General features: G+C 45.3%; 1 protein-coding gene across 5 annotated transcripts in view; it reads right to left on the minus strand.

The window, feature by feature from the left end:
• Positions 1-20524, minus strand: part of UBE3C (ubiquitin protein ligase E3C) — a 120719-nt gene that overhangs the window by 24824 nt on the left and 75371 nt on the right. For all 5 annotated transcript variants that reach the window (XM_036864155.1, XM_036864154.1, XM_036864152.1 and 2 more), the window contains one exon: positions 15348-15595. In XM_036864155.1, the coding sequence (XP_036720050.1) occupies positions 15348-15595 (248 nt within the window). The remainder of the gene's footprint in view (positions 1-15347; positions 15596-20524) is intronic.

Below are 20524 nucleotides of genomic sequence, written 5' to 3' on the forward strand. Positions count from 1 at the left end.
ACAAATCTTTCTTGTCAAAAATGTTCTAATGAGGGTTTCCCTGGTGGCGCAGTGGTTGAGAATCTGCCTGCCAATGCAGGGGACACGGGTTCGTGCCCTGGTCTGGGAGGATCCCACATGCCACGGAGCAACTAGGCCCGTGAGCCACAAATACTGAGCCTGCGCGTCTGGAGCCTGTGCTCCGCAACAAGAGAGGCCGCGATAGTGAGAGGCCCGCGCACTGCGATGAAGAGTGGCCCCCACTTGCCGCAACTAGAGAAAGCCCTTGCACAGAAACGAAGACCCAACACAGCCATAAATAAATTTAAAAAAAAAAAAAGTTCTAATGAAAATAATAGTTACCACTTATTGAATGCTTGCTACATAACAGGCGTTCTGCTAAGCAGGCAACATCAGTGTCCGCATTTCCATTTGGCCCCCTGGAAAATCCAACTGACTGTAAGGTAAAAGTGATTCTTATGTGCAAGTCAAGGGGAAGTCTGGATTTCCCCCACAAAGGCCATTTTTGTTAGAATACATCTAATCTGCAGAGACACGGATCCTCTGAGAAGCTCCCATGACTGTAGTCACCCCCGCTCTCAGGGGAGAAGGGGTGTCAGTCCCTCGCTTAGTAAATGCGGAGCTGGAAGCGTCGCCTTGAGCACAGGGGATCATGGACCTTTCTCTGTTTGCAGGGCAGTCTGTGACCCCAGAAGGACAGACAGACAGGGCGTGAGGGCTGGACTAACTCTGCCTTAGCGACCACTACCATCAGCTATGCCGTGTGACACACTCAGATCTTCTTCAAACCACTGTTTGAGGATTCAGTGCTATGATGCTATGCATGCAACTAAAATAAAGCAAAATTTAATCTAAGGGGTGATCACTCAGCCATGAAACTAACTTCAGAAGTCACTCTTCCAAGAGGCCACCCACCTGGCCACACCCACACACGCTAAAGGCTAAGCACAGGGTTTAGTGAGACAGACCTGTGTGACGTAACTAATGCCAGAGTGAGCTGGCACTGCCCCTCGCACCTTCCCCACATTAAAGATGGCAGCCTTGTGCCACTGCGCACCGCGGGAGGGACCCTTCCGTAGTCACAGCTTCCAGCACTGCTGCACGACTGAACCCTCCATCTCAGGGGTCCCCCAGCCCCGGGCTGCGGACTGGTACTGCAGCAGGAGGTGCGCGGCGGGCGGGGGGGGGGGGGCGAAGCCTCACCTGCTGCTCCCCATCGCTCGCATTACCGCCTCAACCCTACCCTCCTCCCCGCCGCCCCGTGGAAAAACTGTCTTCCACGAAACTGGCCCCTAGTGCCCAAAAGGTTGGGGACCGCTGTTCTATCTCATACTCGGGAGGCAGTCTATAATCACTGACCCTTAGACACACCAGTCTTATGCACTCATATGCACGCTTCCCCCTTTCCCCCTAAACGTCCAGAGAAAGCTCAGATACCCCCTGAGACCCGCATTTTAAACTCTCACCCACTAACGTGACTGGAGGAAACTAGAAAACAGCTATGAAACATCCTCCCAGAAGTAAACATCCAGAGTGCACTGGTTTATGTTCAGAAAGCTACTGACAGGCACCTTGAACCACACTCCCGAGGGAGGTCACCGCGTCTCAGGAGTTCAGGCTCCCATCTTCCCTCCAGTGAAGACCACAGATGTTCTGTGCCAGGAAAACTGGAGTGTTACGTCCCTGTGCTTTTATTTGATTTGAAGACTAATGATTACCCAATTAATTTTGAAAAGATGGCATAAAAGGACTTCTTAATTAGAGAACGAGTAATAAAATGGCAACTGGCACTTAAGTCATCTACTGATAATGTACAGAGAGAGCTGTTTTGAGAAGCCACGGTTTGCTTCAAGTTAAGAATGGCTAATACTATTAACCTGAAGCACTTATAAACCCCATTACTTCTAAATGAATGATGCCTTCAAAGCCAAGGAGAGCATTCTGCAGAAGACGACATGATTGATCCCAGGTGTGGAAGAAAAGCCTCATTTGTACAGTGGACTGTAAAGTAAACTCAAAGTGTAAATCATCTGATGTTCAATATATAAGGTCATTGTTTGCCATTTCTGCATTAGTAACAATAAACCTGTGAAGTTTGTTAAATCTATCAGAACTACCTGAATTTTAAACAGAAATTCCACTGTGACTCATAAAATGTAAATGCATAGGTATAATTTTTTACACGAGGCAGGTTTAAACCTTTAGAGCATTTAATATACAAGCACTAATAAATGATAGCACTAAAAACTATGATTGCATCAGCTAAATGGGTTATAAATTAAATTTCCATAATGTATGCAACTGAGATACAAATGTAAGCATAAATCAAGGTATTTTCTAAACACAGGTTAATTATACAACTTCAAAAACTGCCAATTTTTTATGCAAAATAATCCACTTAGCGTTTTTCATACTGGCCTTAATTCTCAGTCAGCTGCACCACACTTGTTCGTAGAAGCATATCAATAACTACTTGTCATGAAAAAATAGCAATAGGTATATGGAAAAAAAAACCTATAACGCATTTTTCAACTGTCTGTCTTTTATGAGTGTTTATAGCTAGAAATTGTGCCAAAATGATTTGAAATAAAAGGATTAATTATGGTAGAAGCCTTTTAATATAAGTAAGTGCAGTCGCAATGCAATTAATGCAAATCATGGCCCTACCGGGAGAGTCAATGTGAGCCGCATCTCAGGCCGTTTCTGTTTGCGGCCAAATAACTTCAGTAATTTACTACATTAAGAATCAATAAAAAAAATAATGCTTTTCAAATGCATCTCTATCAATCTTCAGGTAGTTCTAAAGTGAACATTTATAACTTAATCTAAAAACTATATCAGAGATGTCTTGTTTTAAAGTCACTCTAATTGAGCAAGGGGATAATTTTAATTATTTCAGATCATGCTAGCCTCGGAGTTTGAAAAATAAAAGGTATGTAAAATAAGGATGTAAGCTGATAGCAGTATGCTATTTAATTTAGTAGCTATGCTTCAGAATTAATAACTGAGAGTTGAAAAACATGGTCTCTGGGGCTACTATTGATTTTTATGATAAGCTCCTGCAGGGCAGGAAACACATCTGATCTTCAGTGCAAGTCTACGTACAACATACAGTGCCTAGTCATTTAGCAGATTTATTAAGTGCCAACTGTGTGCTAGGGACCGCTGATCTGTAGGATGGAATTCTGCATCCATGAATTTGTTTGCAAAAAACCATTTATTCTCTTTTGAGACATTTCAGGTTATGCAAAACTACGTGTAGGGGATTCATTTCAAACCCTTCCACACCGCTCACTCCCGTACCCCTCTGTCCACACCGCTGACTGACCCTCAGCGACACGGCACGCGTTGTGTGTCGGGTCTCACCTGCGCCATTGCCACCCAGGGGGACGAGGTGTCCCACCAGCCCTGGAAGCGAAGGAGAGGTTTTTACTTGTTCGTGGCAATTGATAACCCGCACGGAGGGTCTGACAGCCTTATTTTCAAGAACAGCTCTCTCACTTCGGAAACCTTGCGAGAGTGCTAGACGGTGGGGGTGAGAGTTCCCTGCTCGATCCTGTTTTCCTCACTGGGCGTCCAGAAACCCACCACGGTGTGGCAGCGACTCTGTGCAGCGACCACTGCCCCCCAGGCCCCCCCCCCCCAGCTCAGGCTCCACAGAGGCTGCTCTGCTCCTCCCACTGTGCCCACCGGAAGGTCTCCAGACGATAAAGCACTCGCGTCTCCACAGCCAAAGTAACAAAACCCACACTCCCATTTCTACCCACAAGAAGTAAATACTGGGACTTCCCCGGCGGTCCAGCGGTTAAGACTCTGCGCTTCCACTGCAGGAGGCACGGGTTCGATCCCTGGTCGGGGAACTAGAGTCCCGTATGCCACACGGCGCGGTCAAAAGAAAAGAAAGAAGTAAGTATCTGGGAGTTCTAGAGCAGCTGTTATATTCCTGCTTCTGGAAAGACACTCGTTAAGGTACCCCATACAACCAAGAACTTTTCTCCGTAATTAAAAGAAAACACTTTGCAGGTTTAAAAATTCTACTTTCACCACAAGGATAATAAAATATTAATTACACTTTTGAACTGTGAGGATCCTGGTGTCCCTCAAGGGTAGGAGGCGTCACCCCCAGGTACTGAGGACCCTTGCTAACGAGGGTGACGATGTCTGTGACATGCCCCACCCACGAAGCCACCTCACACTGACCTCCCCCTCCCCTAACCCCTCTGACACTTGAGACTCTACCCAAACTACCATATTACAGCACTACTTTTTGGTAACAGCTGTGTTGAGATATAATTCACGTACCGGACAATTCACCCACTTAAAGCGAACAATCCAGTGGTTCTGATATTCACAGAGTTGCGCAACCATCACCACGATTGGTTTTTGAACATTTCACACCCCCAGCCCCGGGCAGTCAAGGGTCTGCTTTCCGTCTCTCAGAGTCCCTAGGCGTCCCGAGCGGGGACGCGCCCGTCTGGGCACCAGGCTGTGCACTGCCGCCCACGAGCCCTGCCAGCTCAGCCTTGCTCCAAAGTGCCGACCCTCCCTCCCTCCCTCCCCGCCGCCAGGGCAGCAGCTCTGCCTCCTTCCCAGAGACACGGCTCACCAGCCCCTGTCCCCTGAAGCCACTGCTCACGTCTCCCTCCGGCAGCCACCCCTTAGAAGACTGGGGGTCGCTGCCTGCCGGCCCCCCTCCCCAGCCCCTCCCCAGCCGTGGGACAGGCTGCAGCCCAGCCCCCCCAGTGGAAAGCGCCCCCCCAGGGCAACAGCACGCAGGCACCCGCCTGGCCGGCGACCCTGGTGGCCCGGCTGCCACCCATCCCCGCGAGACGCCCCTCGACCTCCGCGACCTTCCGAGCGCGGCCGGCAGGCCCCCGGGCCCCTGCGGGTTGCAGTTTGGGCTGTGCAGTATCGCGCTGCTAGAAACACTCCAGCTCGCGTGTTTTGCCAAATATACGCACTGTTTCTGTACGGATAGAGGCTCCAGGACACCATAAGGTAGGTACTTCTGGAAGACACCGCTTCCGTTTTCTCGACCCGTGTGCGGAGGCTTTGGCCTCCACCACACTCCAGGAAAGCTGCTTGCCCACACTGCTGACAGAAATGGTCACCTCTCGGTCCTTATCTATCTGACCCACGGGTAGCATCTGACCCGATCTGTCATTCTCTCTCCCTTCAAACAGTCTTCATTTGGCTTCCAGATAAACCCTTCCAAAAGAACACTTTCCTGGTTTTCTCCTGACCTTTCTAGCTGCTGCTTCTGAACGTGTGTTGCTAAATTCTCCTTCACTCCCTGAACTCTAAATCTTGGAAAGGCCTTTTCTGTAGCCACACCCACTCCTGGGTGACATCACCCAGTCCTTGGGTTCCTGCTGCCACTTGGGCTACTTCTTTTTATTTATTTACTTACTTATTTATTTTTGGCTGTGTTGGGTCTTTGTTGCTGCGTGCGGGCTTTCTCTAGTTGTGGCGAGCGGGGGCTACTCTTCGTTGCGGTGCGCGGGCTTCTCATTGAGGTGGCTTCTCTTGTTGCAGAGCACGGGCTCTAAGTGCGTGGCTTCAGTAGTTGTGGCGTGTGGGCTCAGTAGTTGTGGCTCGCGGGCTCTAGAGCACAGGCTCAGTAGTTGTGGTGCACAGGCTTAGTTGCTCCGCGGCATGTGGGATCTTCCTGAACCAGGGCTTGAACCCGTGTCCCCTGCAATGGCAGGTGGATTCTTAACCACCGCGCCACCAGGGAAGCCCTGGGCTACTTCTAACAGCAGAGGCCAGGAGGCCTGTTAAACATAACTCGTATGCTATCATTCCTCTGCTCAGATCCCCGCTGCTGGAACCAGGACTCCCAGCCTGGTCTGTCTCACTCACGGAGGAGAGCAACAACCTACTGCTATCTCCCAAAGAAAGTTATCCCAATTCTAGAAACAAGAGTAGCAATATACATCTTCACTTGGCTACCTTTTTTTTTTTTTTAAAGAAATTCACGTTCTTTTATTTATTTATTTATGACTGTGTTGAGTCTTCGTTTCTGTGTGAGGGCTTTCTCTAGTTGCAGCAAGTGGGGACCACTCTTCATCACGGTGCGCGGGCCTCTCACCATCGCGGCCTCTCTTGTTGCGGAGCACAGGCTCCAGACGCGCAGGCTCAGTAATTGTGGCTCACGGGCCCAGTTGCTCCGTGGCATGTGGGATCTTCCCAGACCAGGGCTCGAACCCGTGTCCCCTGCATTGGCAGGCAGATTCTCAACCACTGCGCCACCAGGGAAGCCCTTGGCTACCTTTTCATAAAGGAAATTTACTCATTTTAAGTGTTTAGAAGGATTTAAATGGGCCGATTTTATTTTTAGATAATTATTGCCCTTATTGCACAAATAAAGGCAGGGAAAGACATGCAATACACTTTACGCAGCAACAGCAAGAGTCTGTGTTCCTAATTTTCCTGGTGAGAATCTAACATGGCTTAGAAAAAGGAAAATGGCCCCAGTGTTAATACTGACCCATGTTAAACTAGTGTTTGGGAGTGCTTAAAAAATATGAGAAGGGATATCTCAATAGTAAGCAAGATCTACTTTATGTGGGAGCAGAAAGAATTTTGGTGAGTATCTCAGAATGGCTAAAACTACAATAATATTTTTGGTACTGGAATCAACTGAATTCTGGAATACACCTGCCATTTTTACTGTACAGTAAACTATTTTAATTTCATGTTTAATTTTGAAGAAATAAACTTATATAGAAAACGATGACCTTAACTAGCAAGAAGAATCATCTCCAGATTTGGGAGTGCTTTGTTTTTAATGGAAAAGAATACAAATTGTGATTAGAATGCTATAAAAGCAGGTACAATTCTCAGAAGGGATAAGGTTCAAATAAAATAATCATTCATAAATTATAAATTGTACATATTTATAAATTATGATCTTTGATTTTTCTGTTTCCAAAAGAAGTTGAAGGTCAACAAGAGCAAACTCATGATGAATCGTCCACTGTGGTTAACTGGGAGATTCAGAGAAAGCTTGCTTCTGAAATTTGCTGATATCAAAGTAAAAAAAGTCTTAACATTGTTTGGAAGACCTGTGCTAAGCACAGAAAGCTCAACTATTTACTGAATGTTACGTTTAAGAAAATCTAAGGGAAAGATATATTAACTTTAGAGCTCAGAGCACTTAGTCTGATGACAATCAGATGAGGAAGCTCACCTACACTGACCCTTAATGAGTCTGAGAGTTCAAAACAAGATATTATAAAAGAGAAGCTTTGCCATTTAAGGACCAAAATAACTTAAATTACTACTAGTCACCTCAATCAACAGTTTTAAAGCCTCTGCAAATTCTGTGAGCATTTTATAAAAGGACTCTAATGAACAGAAAAATAAATTCTCCCAGCTCTCAAAAATCTCAGGATAAACTGTTAACTGCCAACATTATACTCTATGATACAATAAGTGCTGAATTCTACTCAATACAAAATTATAAACTATGCTGAAGTTTCACCATCTGCTAATTAAAAATTTGAAATATATGATCAAGATATTATCAAATAATTTGATTTACAGGCATTCTGTTTCAATTAAATCAATATTCTGAAGCAAGAAAAAAAGAGCTAGTTCCAAATAGAATTCAAATATGATGAAAGATTTCCTTCAATAAATATTCTGAACTTAATCGGCTTAAATGGACGTAGGTGCTTCTAACTGTTAAAAAAAAAAAAAAGTTCAAGATGACATTACCACATCCTTGAGCTGTTTATTTATTCCCTGTCTAGAGCCTGATTTACAGGCGATAAAATGCAATCACAACCCACACCAAAGTAGGAATCATCTGCTAATGGAACTTTTAATGGAGAAGTGACCAGTGACATGAGGTAATTCTTCCTATGTAGGAGCGCTCTTGAAGACCTCTTTGCACTTCATCACAGTAAACAATCACTAACATATGCATTAAAGAAAATTTAAATACATTATGACCCAATAAATATCATAATCAATCAATATACAATTTTCTTCTCTTAAAGATTTAATGTTCAGATACCACACTATTAGTGCTATACTATTACACTCACTTAGATCTGGACAATTTTTAACATGTTGGTACAAAGTTTAACCATTTGTGATCAGATATGTTTTAGAAATTACTGCTCCCTTAGGAATTTCCATGCAGAAAATTATATGAATAAAATCCTTAAAGTGAGGAACTAAATTAAGTACCATCCTCAAATAACTATAGTTTTGTTACTGGTTTTGTCTAAACTTCATTATTTTAAAGAGCTTTGAGACAGAATTTATACAAACTTCATTTTTAGGAGAAAGGTTTAGATGCCAAACTTTTCTCCCTGGAATCTGGTTTAAAGAGGTAACATATTCCAGGGCTTCCCTGGTGGCGCAGTGGTTATTCATCCACCTGCCAATGCAGGGGACACGGGTTCGAGCCCTGGTCCGGGAAGATCCCACATGCCGCGGAGCAACTAAGCCCGTGCGCCACAACTACTGAGCCTGCGCTCTAGAGCCCACGAGCCACAACTACTGAAGCCTGTGTGCCACAACTACTGAAGCCCGCGTGCCTAGAGCCCGTGCTCTGCAACAAGAGAAGCCACCACGATGAGAGGCCTGCGCACCACAACAAAGAGTAGCCCCCGCTCGCCGCAACTAGAGAAAAGCCTGTGCGCGGCAACAGAGACCCAACGCAGCCAAAAAGAAAATAAATAAAATTTAAAAAAAGAAAATAAAGAGGTAACATATTCCAGAGTACAGCAGTAAGAGCGATCTGTTATCCCCTCTGAATCTACAGCACTTTCCAAGACTGTGTCGTCAGGACAATTCTTGATGCGAGCAGCACGTCACTGACCAGGGACGCACAGAGCTACCAGTGAGCCAGAAAGCTTCCGCGAGCCAGGATCACCTAGTACTTATCCTGCCTCTACATTAATCAAGACTGGACAATTCATACATTCAGGAAGGAAAAATAATATAGAACTGTAATAAGATTTAATTTATGCAAATAAAATTACTCTGTTGTCTGTCACTGCACTGTATAAGAACCACTGAATCTAGGGAGTGTTTCAGGTTAGGCTATCAAAGTAAAGGCTCATCTTCACAGAAAGAACGACAGCACATCCTTTCAAAGATTTTCGTGCAATGAGTTATGAAACTCACATCCTTGGGAGGGAGCTGAGACTGAGTCGAAAGGGACCACTGACAGGGAGAGATACTATCTCCCTGAGAACTGACGCCAAGGACAGCACACGGCTCCAGGTGGGAGAGATACATTATGCCTTAAAATGAATTAAGGTGAGAAAATGATCTGTTTGAAATTTATGCTAAGGAATCTAACATCAGGTCAATGCCTGAAATTTGTCACTGAAGTAAGGGGAGCCTGAAGAAAACATACTGTGAAAATGGTGAGGTCAAGTTGAAGCCCATTACTAAAGCTGAAGAACACTTAAAATCTGTATTATTAAAATAGCACCATTTGGAATCTGAACAAGTAAATAATAACTGGGCCTATCATGACGCATCTCGAAGAGACACAAATAACGGAGCGTGATTTTTACACCCAGGACACACCGATCCTCACCACCCCTCCGCTTTGTCAGGCCTGGGGTTCCATTACCATTCGTCATTAACAAACACACACACACACAGCACAAAACTTACTACAGAGCTACAGTAATCAAAACAGTGTCACACTGGCATAAGGCTAGACATAGAGATCAATGAAATAGCATCAAGAGTTCAGAAATAAACCCTTACATTTGTGGTCAACTGACTCTCAACAAGAGTGCCAGGACCGTCTTTTCAACAAATGGTGCTGGGACAGCTGGACATCCATACACAAAAGAATACAGAGGAACCTCCTAACTCACACCATCTGCAGAAATAAACTCAAAATGAATCAGAGAGAGTGGCATGGACATATGTACACTACCAAACGTAAAATAGATAGCTAGTGGGAAGCAGCCGCATAGCACAGGGAGATCAGCTCGGTGCTTTGTGACCACCTAGAGGGGTGGGACAGGGAGGGTGGGAGGGAGGGAGACGCAAGAGGGAAGAGATATGGGAACATGTGTATATGTATAACTGACTCACTTTGTTATAAAGCAGAAACTAACACACCATTGTAAAGCAATTATACTCCAATAAAGATGTTAAAAAAAAAAAAGAATCAAAGACATAAATGTAAGAGCTAAAACTACAAAACTCTTAGAAGAACATTCAGGTATATATTTTTGTGACCCTGGATTAGGCAATGGTTTCTTAGATAAGGCAACAAAAGAAAAACAAAATTAAAAACTTTTGTGCTTCTAAGGAGAACATCAAGAAAATGAAAGACAACCCAAAGAAAAGGAGATAATATTCGCAGACCACATACCTGATAAGGGACTTGAAACTAGAATATATAAAGAACTTAATAAAAGGCAAACAACTCAATTTAAGAAATGGGCAATGGACCTGAATAGACATTTCTCCACAGAAGACAAGAAGCACACAAAAAGATGTTCAACATCATTAATCATCAGGAAAATGCAAATCAAAACCATAATGACACACCACTTCACACCCACCGGGACGGTTGTTACAAAAAAGACAGACAATAGTAAGTGTTGGCAAGGATGTGGAGAAAATGGAACTCGCATACATTGCTGGTGGGATTGTAAAAGGGTGCGGACACTTTGATATAGTCACCATATGACCCAAAACTTCCACTCCTAGGTATGTATTTCTTGGTAAGAGAAATGAAAATGTCCTGTCCACGAATGTCCACAGCAGCATTACTCATAATAGCCAATAGTGGAAACAACCCAACAATCCATCACATGACGAACTGATAAGCAGCGGTACATAGTCACAGGATGGAACATTATTCAGACAAAGAAGGAATGAAGTACTGATATATGCTACAACATGGAGGAACCTTGAAAACATTACGCTGAGGCAAAGAAATCAGTCACAAAAGGCCACATACTGTGTGATTCCCTTTATAAGAAATGTCCAGAACACGCAGATCACAGAGACAGGAAGTGGGTTGGTGGTAGCCCAGGGCTGACGGGCCTGGAGCAGAACGCGGAACAACTGCTGATGAACGTGGGGGTCCCTTTTTCAGGATCTGTTCTGAAACTATAGTGCAGATGGCTGCACAACTCAGTGAATACACTAACAACCACTGAACTGTACTCTTTAAAAGGCTGAATTTTATGGAATGTGAATCGTACTTCAAAAAAAGTGTTACTTCAGAATAAGTCACAAGAGCATCATCTGCTGTGCAGGCATCAATTTTTAATTAAGCTGCTTCTCAAATGGGCAACTCCATACACTAAGCTTCAAGGGAAGGTCTGTTTAGTATAATACGTACCACAGAGAACAGAACTACAAATAAAGGAATTTAATTGTAAAGTTGAAAATGATTATAGTTCTGATTAATTTTTATAGAAAATAATTACGTAGCAACATTAGTTTCTTAATTACTTATTCAAAGACGGTAAAGCTGCTGAGTAATCACCCCTGGACACAGAGCTCCGAGCGTGGCTTGCACTCAGCCTGCCACTGGCTCAGTGTCCCCGCCCTGAGCAGAGCTGCGCCCCTCGTAGCCCCACCTTCCTCACCTCCCAGCTGCCTTCAGCACATTGCTCACCCCTCCTCCTCGGTACACTTTCTTCCCTACTGAGACCCCACCTCCTCGGGCCCTCCTCCCCATGTGCTCACTCTGCAGTCTCTCCAGACACCACAGCGCAGCCCTGCGTCAGCCGGGCGTTCACCAGTGGCTGCCCCCTCTCGCCTCGTCTAGCAGAGATGGCCCCTGGTCCTCCACCGGCCCCAGGGCTGCTCAACGCTGCAGCCACGAGCCACAGCGGCTGCTGACGCCCAAGCTGATGAGAACGACGACATCACAAGGAGATTCCCTGCACCAGCCCCAGGGCAGCCGGACAACATGTGCGCCATCGCGGCAAGTTCCTGCAGAGGGTGCAGCTCTGGGTCACACCTGCTCATCGGTTCTTTGCTGTGTCTCTCCCAGGATCCCAGGCCACCCCCCGGTCTGGTTCTTTATCCATGGACACTTCACCGAAGATTGCTACCCTATCTTTGAACACCAACCAAACCATCCTCCCATTCTTCTCTGGAACTTGTTCTTTCTCTAGAGATCTTCTCTCTCCTTCCCTTGGGAGCCAAGTTGGCTGAAAGGCGACCGACACTCTTTCCATCTGTAAACCTTCCATTTCCTTTACCTCACCCCGAAGCAAACTCATTTCTATCAGGCCACCCCACTAAAAACATCACCAACGACTACCCTCATGTCCACCAGCCGAGGGATGGTTACATAAATGTGGTTATCCTACAAAAGACTATTAATTGGCAATAAAAGGAATGAAGTACTGACACATGGCACAACTTGAGTGATCCTTGAAAACATGCTAAGTGACAGAAGCCAATCACAAAAGGCCACATACTTTATGATTCAATTTATAGGAAATGTGCAGAATAAGGACACAAATAAGAGACAAACGGTACCTTAATAGATTAATTAATAGTAGAATAAGAAACAAAAAGTAGATTAGCGTTTGCCTAGGTCTTGGGGGTGGGAAGGGAGGAGTGACTGTTAATGGATACAGGTGATGAAAATGTTTTAAATTTGTAGTGACGGTCGTACAAATCTGTGAATGCACCGAAACCGCTGAATTGTACTTTTTAAATGGGTGAATTGCATGGTTTGAGAATTCTATCTCAATAAAACGTTACAAGAAAAAAACACCCAGAAAACAAAAACTTGCTGATAAATCCAGCGGTCACGTTTCAGTCCTCAGCTGACCTGACCTCACAGCATGACGCTAGGTAATCAGGGCACCGTCACTCAGGACCGGATTGCTGTCCTCGCCTCTGAAAGCCATTCTCCGCATGGGTTCCACAGGGTCTCCCTAAAAATGCACTAAGTCTGTCAGCTCAGCCATTTGCTGAACACAGTGATTCTGCACGACCCACAGGATGAAGAGCCAACTTTTCACCACGGGACACAGCGGCCCTTTACGGTCTGGCTGCCGGCGGGTCCCACAGCAGGGCTGGCAAACGCGTCCTGGAAAGGGCCCGGCAGCACGTACTTCAGCACCGCTCAGCTCTGCCCCGGGGGACAGCAACCACAGACAATACGGAACTGACGCTCCAGCAAAGCCGTGTCTTTAAAAAAGAAAACGAACAAACAGTAAAATAGGTGGGTAGACTTGCTCAGGGGCTGTAGTTTGCTGCCCTTAGTTTCAGATTGTCACCTCTGGTCACTCCTTTGACTTTCAGAAGCCGTACCGATTACAATCCTTGTGTTATAATCTAGCCCGTCTCTAAAAATGTGCTGGATAGTAAATATTAAATATCAGGCGTTCCTATTCTACTATTTCAAACAGCGGAAATAAAAATGCATTCCTAAACGATCCAAAAACCCTAACAAATTTCCCCAAAATACCATGAACAATGTTTACCTATCTGTATAACAACACACCCAGGTTCTCGGGCAACATAAAGCATGAACTTCACTTATTATCAACCTCAGCAGTCAGTGGCCACGGTGCGTGCACCATGCACGATACTTCACAGAACCAGGGAGAAGTTACCTCTTTCTTCTACACTGCAAGAAACATCCCAGTACGAAGAGAAACGGGAACTAACTTGAGGAGGGGATCTTCCGAACTGGGCCCCGGTGCCTGGCAGAAGTGGGTGCTGGGAGCCAGGAACGGGGCAGAAGACGTCTCCTCACTCTGAGGAGGCGGGCCGGCCAGGAGGCCCGAGGCTGGACCGCAGCACCCGCCAGACGCTGCAATGGACCGCTGACTCAGACGGCGGACCTGGGGTAAAGCTTTTTGTCCGTCGTGACCGTGAGTACTTGGTAGGTAGTCTGAGTACCGGGGAGTCCTTGCACACTTCCCCAAACGCACCGTGCTCTGTAAGTTACGACTGCTGGAATGAAGTCATTCATTCATTCAAAAACCAAGAATCATTCATTTTCAATTTCCTCTGGGAATAACCAGATGATTTTCCGCCTCACTTGCAGCAGCTGGGCGTAAGTTTCAATTACTGATTTTAGTGGGACACTTGCCAGCCACATCCTGCTAGGATTAGTAATCATCAACACTATTTAAATGCAAAGAAGCAAACAAAATAACCTTGTATGTAAACGTTTCCCTAATGTAAAATGCTAGTAATCAATTAAAAAGAAAAAAAAGGAGAATCCCTTTCTTGGGGGACTGGACCCGAGCTGTGGGGAAGAGCCCCTCCCAAGGTAACTGGAGCCCCACCTCCTGCGCCCCCCCTATGGCAGCCCACAAGCTATGCCACGGTCTGAACATCTGCGTTTCCCCCAAACCCCACACACGCTGTGACGGCGTCAGGAGGTGGGGCCCCTGGTGCTTAGGGCACGAGGGTTAGTGGAGCCTGTGTGAATGGGATTAGAGCCCTTGCAAAGAAGCCCCACGGAGCTCCCTCGCCCCCTTCCGCCATGTGAAGACCCAGGGAGCGGGCACAAGCTCTGAACCAGGAAGGGGGCCTCCACCAGATAAAACCACGCGGCGCCCTGATCTCAGATGCCAGGCTCCAGAACTGTGAGAAGTCAATTTCTGTTGTCTGTAAGCCACCCAGTCTGTGGGATCTTGTTACAGCAGCCTGAACAGTCTAAGGCCAGCACTGCTCTAGTTCAACAATAAGTGGGACTGGCCTCAGTGGGTACCTTCGTCCTGTTCCTGACTTTAATGGGAAGGTGTGCTTTGAAAGTTTCACCATTAACTAGGGAGTTTCCACTACGTTATATAACTAAATTTTCCTTTCATTTACAATAAAGGGTAAGGTGCGTTTGTATAGATGGTGTATACCATCAGGTGTAACATTCTGGTTACTACAGCATTACCGTAACATCCTTAAGTGGCCAATTTTCAAGAATCTGCATACAACATATTTAACACTTAAACTACACTGAATAACTATGGCCTTCCATCTCACAGCACTTTGAAAATTTTATAGAACCTTAAAAGAATCACTTTTAACACTGATTATCAACAAGAGCAACTGTGAAAAGACAAAATATTTACAATACTCATACCTATGCTAGCAGATAAACAGAATTTTATCTGTATAGACAGAATTTTATATCACGCTTCCCATGTTTTCTACACTATATCAATAATTTTTTAATGTACGTAACTGTGTATGAAATGTATAATGCTATAAAGCAGTTATTATGTAAGAAAACACGATTCAGGGGTTCATCAAAATTACTTAACAATCCTGAATAAAGATCTTCAATGAAACAGATGGTAACCACACAGAAGCACCGAATTTCCACACCCCGTGGTCTGAGATCCGTTTTGACATAAAGTTTACTTTACCTTTCCAAGCATCCTGCCCAGGAAGTAGTAATGTCTGGCAAAGGACTCCCCCACAAGCATCTGGGCAGCTGGGTTGGGGTACAGCAGCCCTTCGTTAGTGGTCTTAAAGAAGCCCTGGTTGGGGTTAAACCCCGACTTCAGTAGTTCATTTAGAAACTCTCTGAAAATACCACCACCGTCAATGCCAGCTTCGTCCAGGCCATGTGCATTGAGTAAGTGCACACGGATCCGCTTTTTCAAATCAGGCTCTGTTAAAAGAGGGGGGATGGGGCAAGGAGAAAATATTTTTTTAAAAAGCAATAAAATAAGCTGGTATTATAGGAAATTAGGTAAGGGGAGCAAGAATATTAAAAATATTTTAATGCAAGACTTAAAAAAAAAAAATCAACATTAAAAAGAGACAATGAGACAGACTGACCAGTATTTCCCTCAGAGCCTACAATGGGAAGAAGAGAGACGTTCCTTTGCACTGATACTGACAGATCAAGAATGGAGTGAGGCGGGGGGAGGTGTGTTTAGCAGAAAATACAGTTATCCCACATATGCTAAAGGATGTAACAAACTCAAATACCAGGAGAAGGGGAATGGAATGGAGGACTAAGGATAATACTAGAACAGAAAACTATTACCAAGAAAGGCAAAAAGATAAATGAACAAAGCAGATGTCAATGAAGTTAACATTACAAAGACCTTTTGAAAGAGGCGAAGGACACGAGAGTCAGAACACCAGAATCTACATCAGTTAAAACGATGTTTGGCTGAAAAATGGGGGAAATTTTTGGTTACATAATGTGCCACAATATGCAATTTTTAAGTTGCTTAAGTCTGCCTGACATGTGAGGGGCATTTCCACACAGGTCCTCATAAGGACAGCACTGCAAAAGCAGGGACGCCAGGCCCCGGACTCACTTGCAATGAATACAGTAGCCTCCGACACAGGCCCCAAACACGGGCCAGTAGACGTGATTCTACCACAAGTCAAAACCAGGGGCTCCCTGGCTTAATCAGGGAACAGGTCTGACAAAGTCACTGACACGTCCCTCATCGTTGCCCACCATCGTCCTTCAGGTGCTCTGCACGTCAAGAGCCGCAGGTGGAGGGCAACGGAACCCAGGTCGCAGGGCTGCACCCGCGTCCGCGCTGCAGCTGTCTTTCCGGCAGCGTGCAGTCGCCCACACGTATCTGACCCAAAGCATCTCAGGGGACAGGTGAGCTCTAGAAAACACCCCAGGAAGGGGTTTAGCAGAATGTCGGTTCAGCTGAACCCCAGCACTGTGATGTGCGAGTGTCAGTACTGAGGTCACAGGACCTGGGGTGTGAATATTCTATACTACACTTCAAACAGGGCCGACAGTTTAACGTGTGGACTGAGGCCCACGGCGCCTGCACAGGAGAGGGCCGCCCACCCATCCTGCCACAGGGACAAAAGCTGCGCCCGGCGAGCTCTCCTCTAGGGCAGTGCAGTGCCCACACCTCCCTCAGGGGTAAACAAACCCAACCAGAGGCGGCAGCAGCGCCCTCTTGCGCTCGTGCCTGTGAGGGAATAACCACCGCTGACGTCTACCCCGAGCTGGCAGAACTCGCGCCAGGAATTTCACACACGTTAATCACTTCCAACCCTTTAACAACCTCTGGGTTAAGAATGCCCCCATTCTCATGTGAGAAACCCAAGGACAGGGAAGGTTGAATGATTTACCCAAGGACATACAGCTAATATTGTAAAGGGTAGTGCTGTAATTTTAAAACATGTCTATTACCTACAAAGCACAGGTTCTTTTCTACTAAAACACATTCTTTTATTTTTAAAATTTAACTACACTTAAACGAAGAACATGCTTTTCACTGATGATTAAATTCCACAAACAATGTTATTTGCATCTATTTTGATCAATACAATTACCAAATATGTTCACTCTCAAGGCCTAGGTAAAATGCAGAAAGAATTCTAGGCAGATAACCGTGGATGCAACACAAAAATACAGTTGGCTCTTTGCGACCTTTACATATATCCTCTCAATACTCAGTTTTCAGGATAAACCATAAGCTTTTATTTGTCACGCACAGTATTTCTCAAGCTGAATGTCAACAGTTAGCAGCAGCAGGTTTTTGAAAAATTCGAAGTGTAAACATCTTGTAAGTGGTAAATGCTCCGCCAAGGCCCGCCCGTTAACCCTCATTCAAACCGCAGCACTAATCTTCTAGGCTGTGGTGGGGGGCGGGGGGCGGGGGGCGGGTCTTTGTATCTCAGAGGCCCCACAGCCACTCACAGATGTCACCTCCTCAATTGTGGCTAGAACTGAGATTCTGTGGTTCCCTGAAGCTCATTTCTGTAAACAGCAATATACAATAGCACAATATTTTTAGAATCAAATCTAGTCTTCTAGGTATCTTGCCACTACTTGATTCAAAAGACAAATTAAAAGTATCTACTTATACAGTAAGGTTGGGGCGGGGGGACCTAAGTCATATATTACAGTTGACCCTTGAAGAATTCAGAGCTTAGGGGCCCACACACAGTTGAAAATCCACGTGTAACTTTTGACTCCCCCAAAACTTAACTACTAATAGCCCTCCGTTGACCAGAAGCCTTACCGACAACATAAACCGTCGATTAACACATATTTTGTATGGTATACGTATTATATACTCTACTCTTACAATAAAGTAAGCTAGGAAAAGGAAAATGTTATTAAGAAAATCAGAAGGAAGAGAAAATACATTCACAGTACTGTATTTATTGACATGTCAAGTTGACATCATCTGCTTTCAAGATGAATCGCCTGGCTGTCAGTACCTACATCAACACTGTCTTATACGATACGAAACACTGTAGACGTTACACACATTACTAACACTAGACATCAAAAATGAAACGATAATGTGAAAAAGAAATTCTTATTTGTTTACAGGTATAACGATTCATGCACTGATAACAAAGCATCAAGAGTATGATTGTTTACGGTAGCCTAGCCTATACACTAAGGAATGAATCCTTATAGAATCTTTATGGCATACACCATTACAGTCATATTCATAATACAGTATTGGTAACATTGTTACATGTTTTTAAAAATCACTTACCTGTGATGATAAGCAGTTTCTCCAATTACAAGAGAGAGGGAGGCATACTGTACAGTAACGTAACTTTGAAAGCAATGTCTTGAGAGTAAGAAAGCTAACACATTATTAACTTTAGAGTTAGTATCACTCACTTTGCACCTATGTAAGCACAGGCTGTCCACTTCAATACAAGTCCTGCACACGATGGTCTGTCTGCACGATGAACACCTGGGTGACGATGATGATGACACAGAAACGTCTCACACAGTTCTTAGACTTTCCCAGGAGGACACTCACATACACAACAGCTGAGTTGCTCACTGCGCGGCGTGCTGACCACTCACTGTGAAGTGGAAGTGGATCATCACAAAGGTCTTCGTCCTCCCTGTCCTCACGCGGATGAGGCCGAGGAGGCGGAGCAGGGGGAGGCGGTGGCGGTGGGGGGGGGGGGGGGGGGAAGGGCAGGCAGGAGGGGCAGGCACATTTGCTGTAACTTTACGGGAATAGATCATAATTTCCGCCTGACTTTTTTGCTCTTTTATTTCTCTAGAACTGTTTCTATGCGGTACCAATCCTTCTTCCACTGTTTGCTTTAGTTTCAGTGCCCATATCACAGAAGGGTCCAAGGTGTAAAAGTCGAGAGCAACGTCGGACAATCAGAACCCTCCTGCCAGGTGGCCTGCCGTCAGCTTGCTGCCAGGTGCTCTTCTGCATCTTGTCCTCGTCATTGGCTGTGGTTCAGAGGCTCTCATCTCCACCCATTCGTCTTCCGTCAGCTCCTCTCACCTGGTGCCTACTAGCTCTTGCCTTTTTTCTCCAAGATCCATATTTTGAAAGCCTTCACCCCACGTTTTTTACCATATTTACAATCTCTTTCATGATTTCCTTGATTGGCTCTGACGTAAATCCTGTGGAGTCATGCACAGCATCTGGACACTTTTCCCCAGCAGGACTGTACTGTTTCTGGCTTGGTGGCTTTCAGGGCTCTTTCTATAACAGCTATGGCATCATCAATGGTAGGATCCTCCCAGACTCTCACGATGTTCTCTCTGCTGGGTTCGCTGACATCGCGTCGACAAGCCTTTCCACGGAGCACCATGTGTAATGAGCCTGAAAGGTCCCTATGGCCCCCTGATCTAGAGGCTGAATTAGAGATGTGTTTTGTGAGCCAGCAGACCACTTCTACGCCTTCGGTGTTGAACTCATGGGTTTCTGGGTGGCTAAGGGCATTGCCAATACCAAAAGAACTGCGAAGGCCATCCCTTACCAACAAGGTGCTTCCTGATGTCAAGGACAAGGCATCGATGGAGCCAATCCAGAAAAAGGGCTCTCACTGCCCAGGCCTTCTTGTTGTCCAACCAAAAGACAGACAGCTGGTGTTTCTCTCTCCCCTAGAGGCTGGGGGTGAGCAGCTTTATAGATGAGGGCAGTCCTGACCATACACCCAACTGCACTCCTGTCCCTTCCTGCTTAAATGCTGTGCTCACTTCTCTTCCTTACTAAAAAATGTCCTTTGTAGCAGTTTTTCCCCAGAATGGGGCACTTTCGCCTGCATTAAAAACCTGTTCAGGCAGATGTCCCTTCTCCTCAACGATTTTCTTAACAGCGTCTGGGAGCTCGTCTGCTGCCTGTTGGTGGGCAGACGCTGCTTCTGCTGTTATCTTGACAATTTTAAAGCCACGCTTCTTCCTAAAATTATCAAAACATCCTTTGCCGGCATTAAATTCTTCAGCTTTCGATCCTTCACCTTCTTTTTGCTTTAAGTTGTCATATAAGATACGAAGTAGCAGTATAACACACTATTTTGAACAAACTGGAAATAAATTTTAGGGCTCTCTTGACAATTTTAAGGATCTCCTGAAAACTCTTGACAATTTTTAAAGCAACATGGTTATTGGATGGTTTATTCTTTTTTTTTTTTAATTAATTAATTTATTTATTTATTTTTGGCTGTGTTGGGTCTTCGTTTCTGTGCGAGGGCTTTCTCTAGTTGCGGCAAGTGGGGGCCACTCTTCATCGCGGTGTGCGGGCCTCTCACCATCACGGCCTCTCTTGTTGGGAGCACAGGCTCTAGACGTGCAGGCTCAGTAATTGTGGCTCACGGGCCTAGTTGCTCC

This window comes from Balaenoptera musculus, chromosome 9, assembly GCF_009873245.2.
Source record: "Balaenoptera musculus isolate JJ_BM4_2016_0621 chromosome 9, mBalMus1.pri.v3, whole genome shotgun sequence".
Lineage (NCBI taxonomy): Eukaryota > Metazoa > Chordata > Mammalia > Artiodactyla > Balaenopteridae > Balaenoptera > Balaenoptera musculus.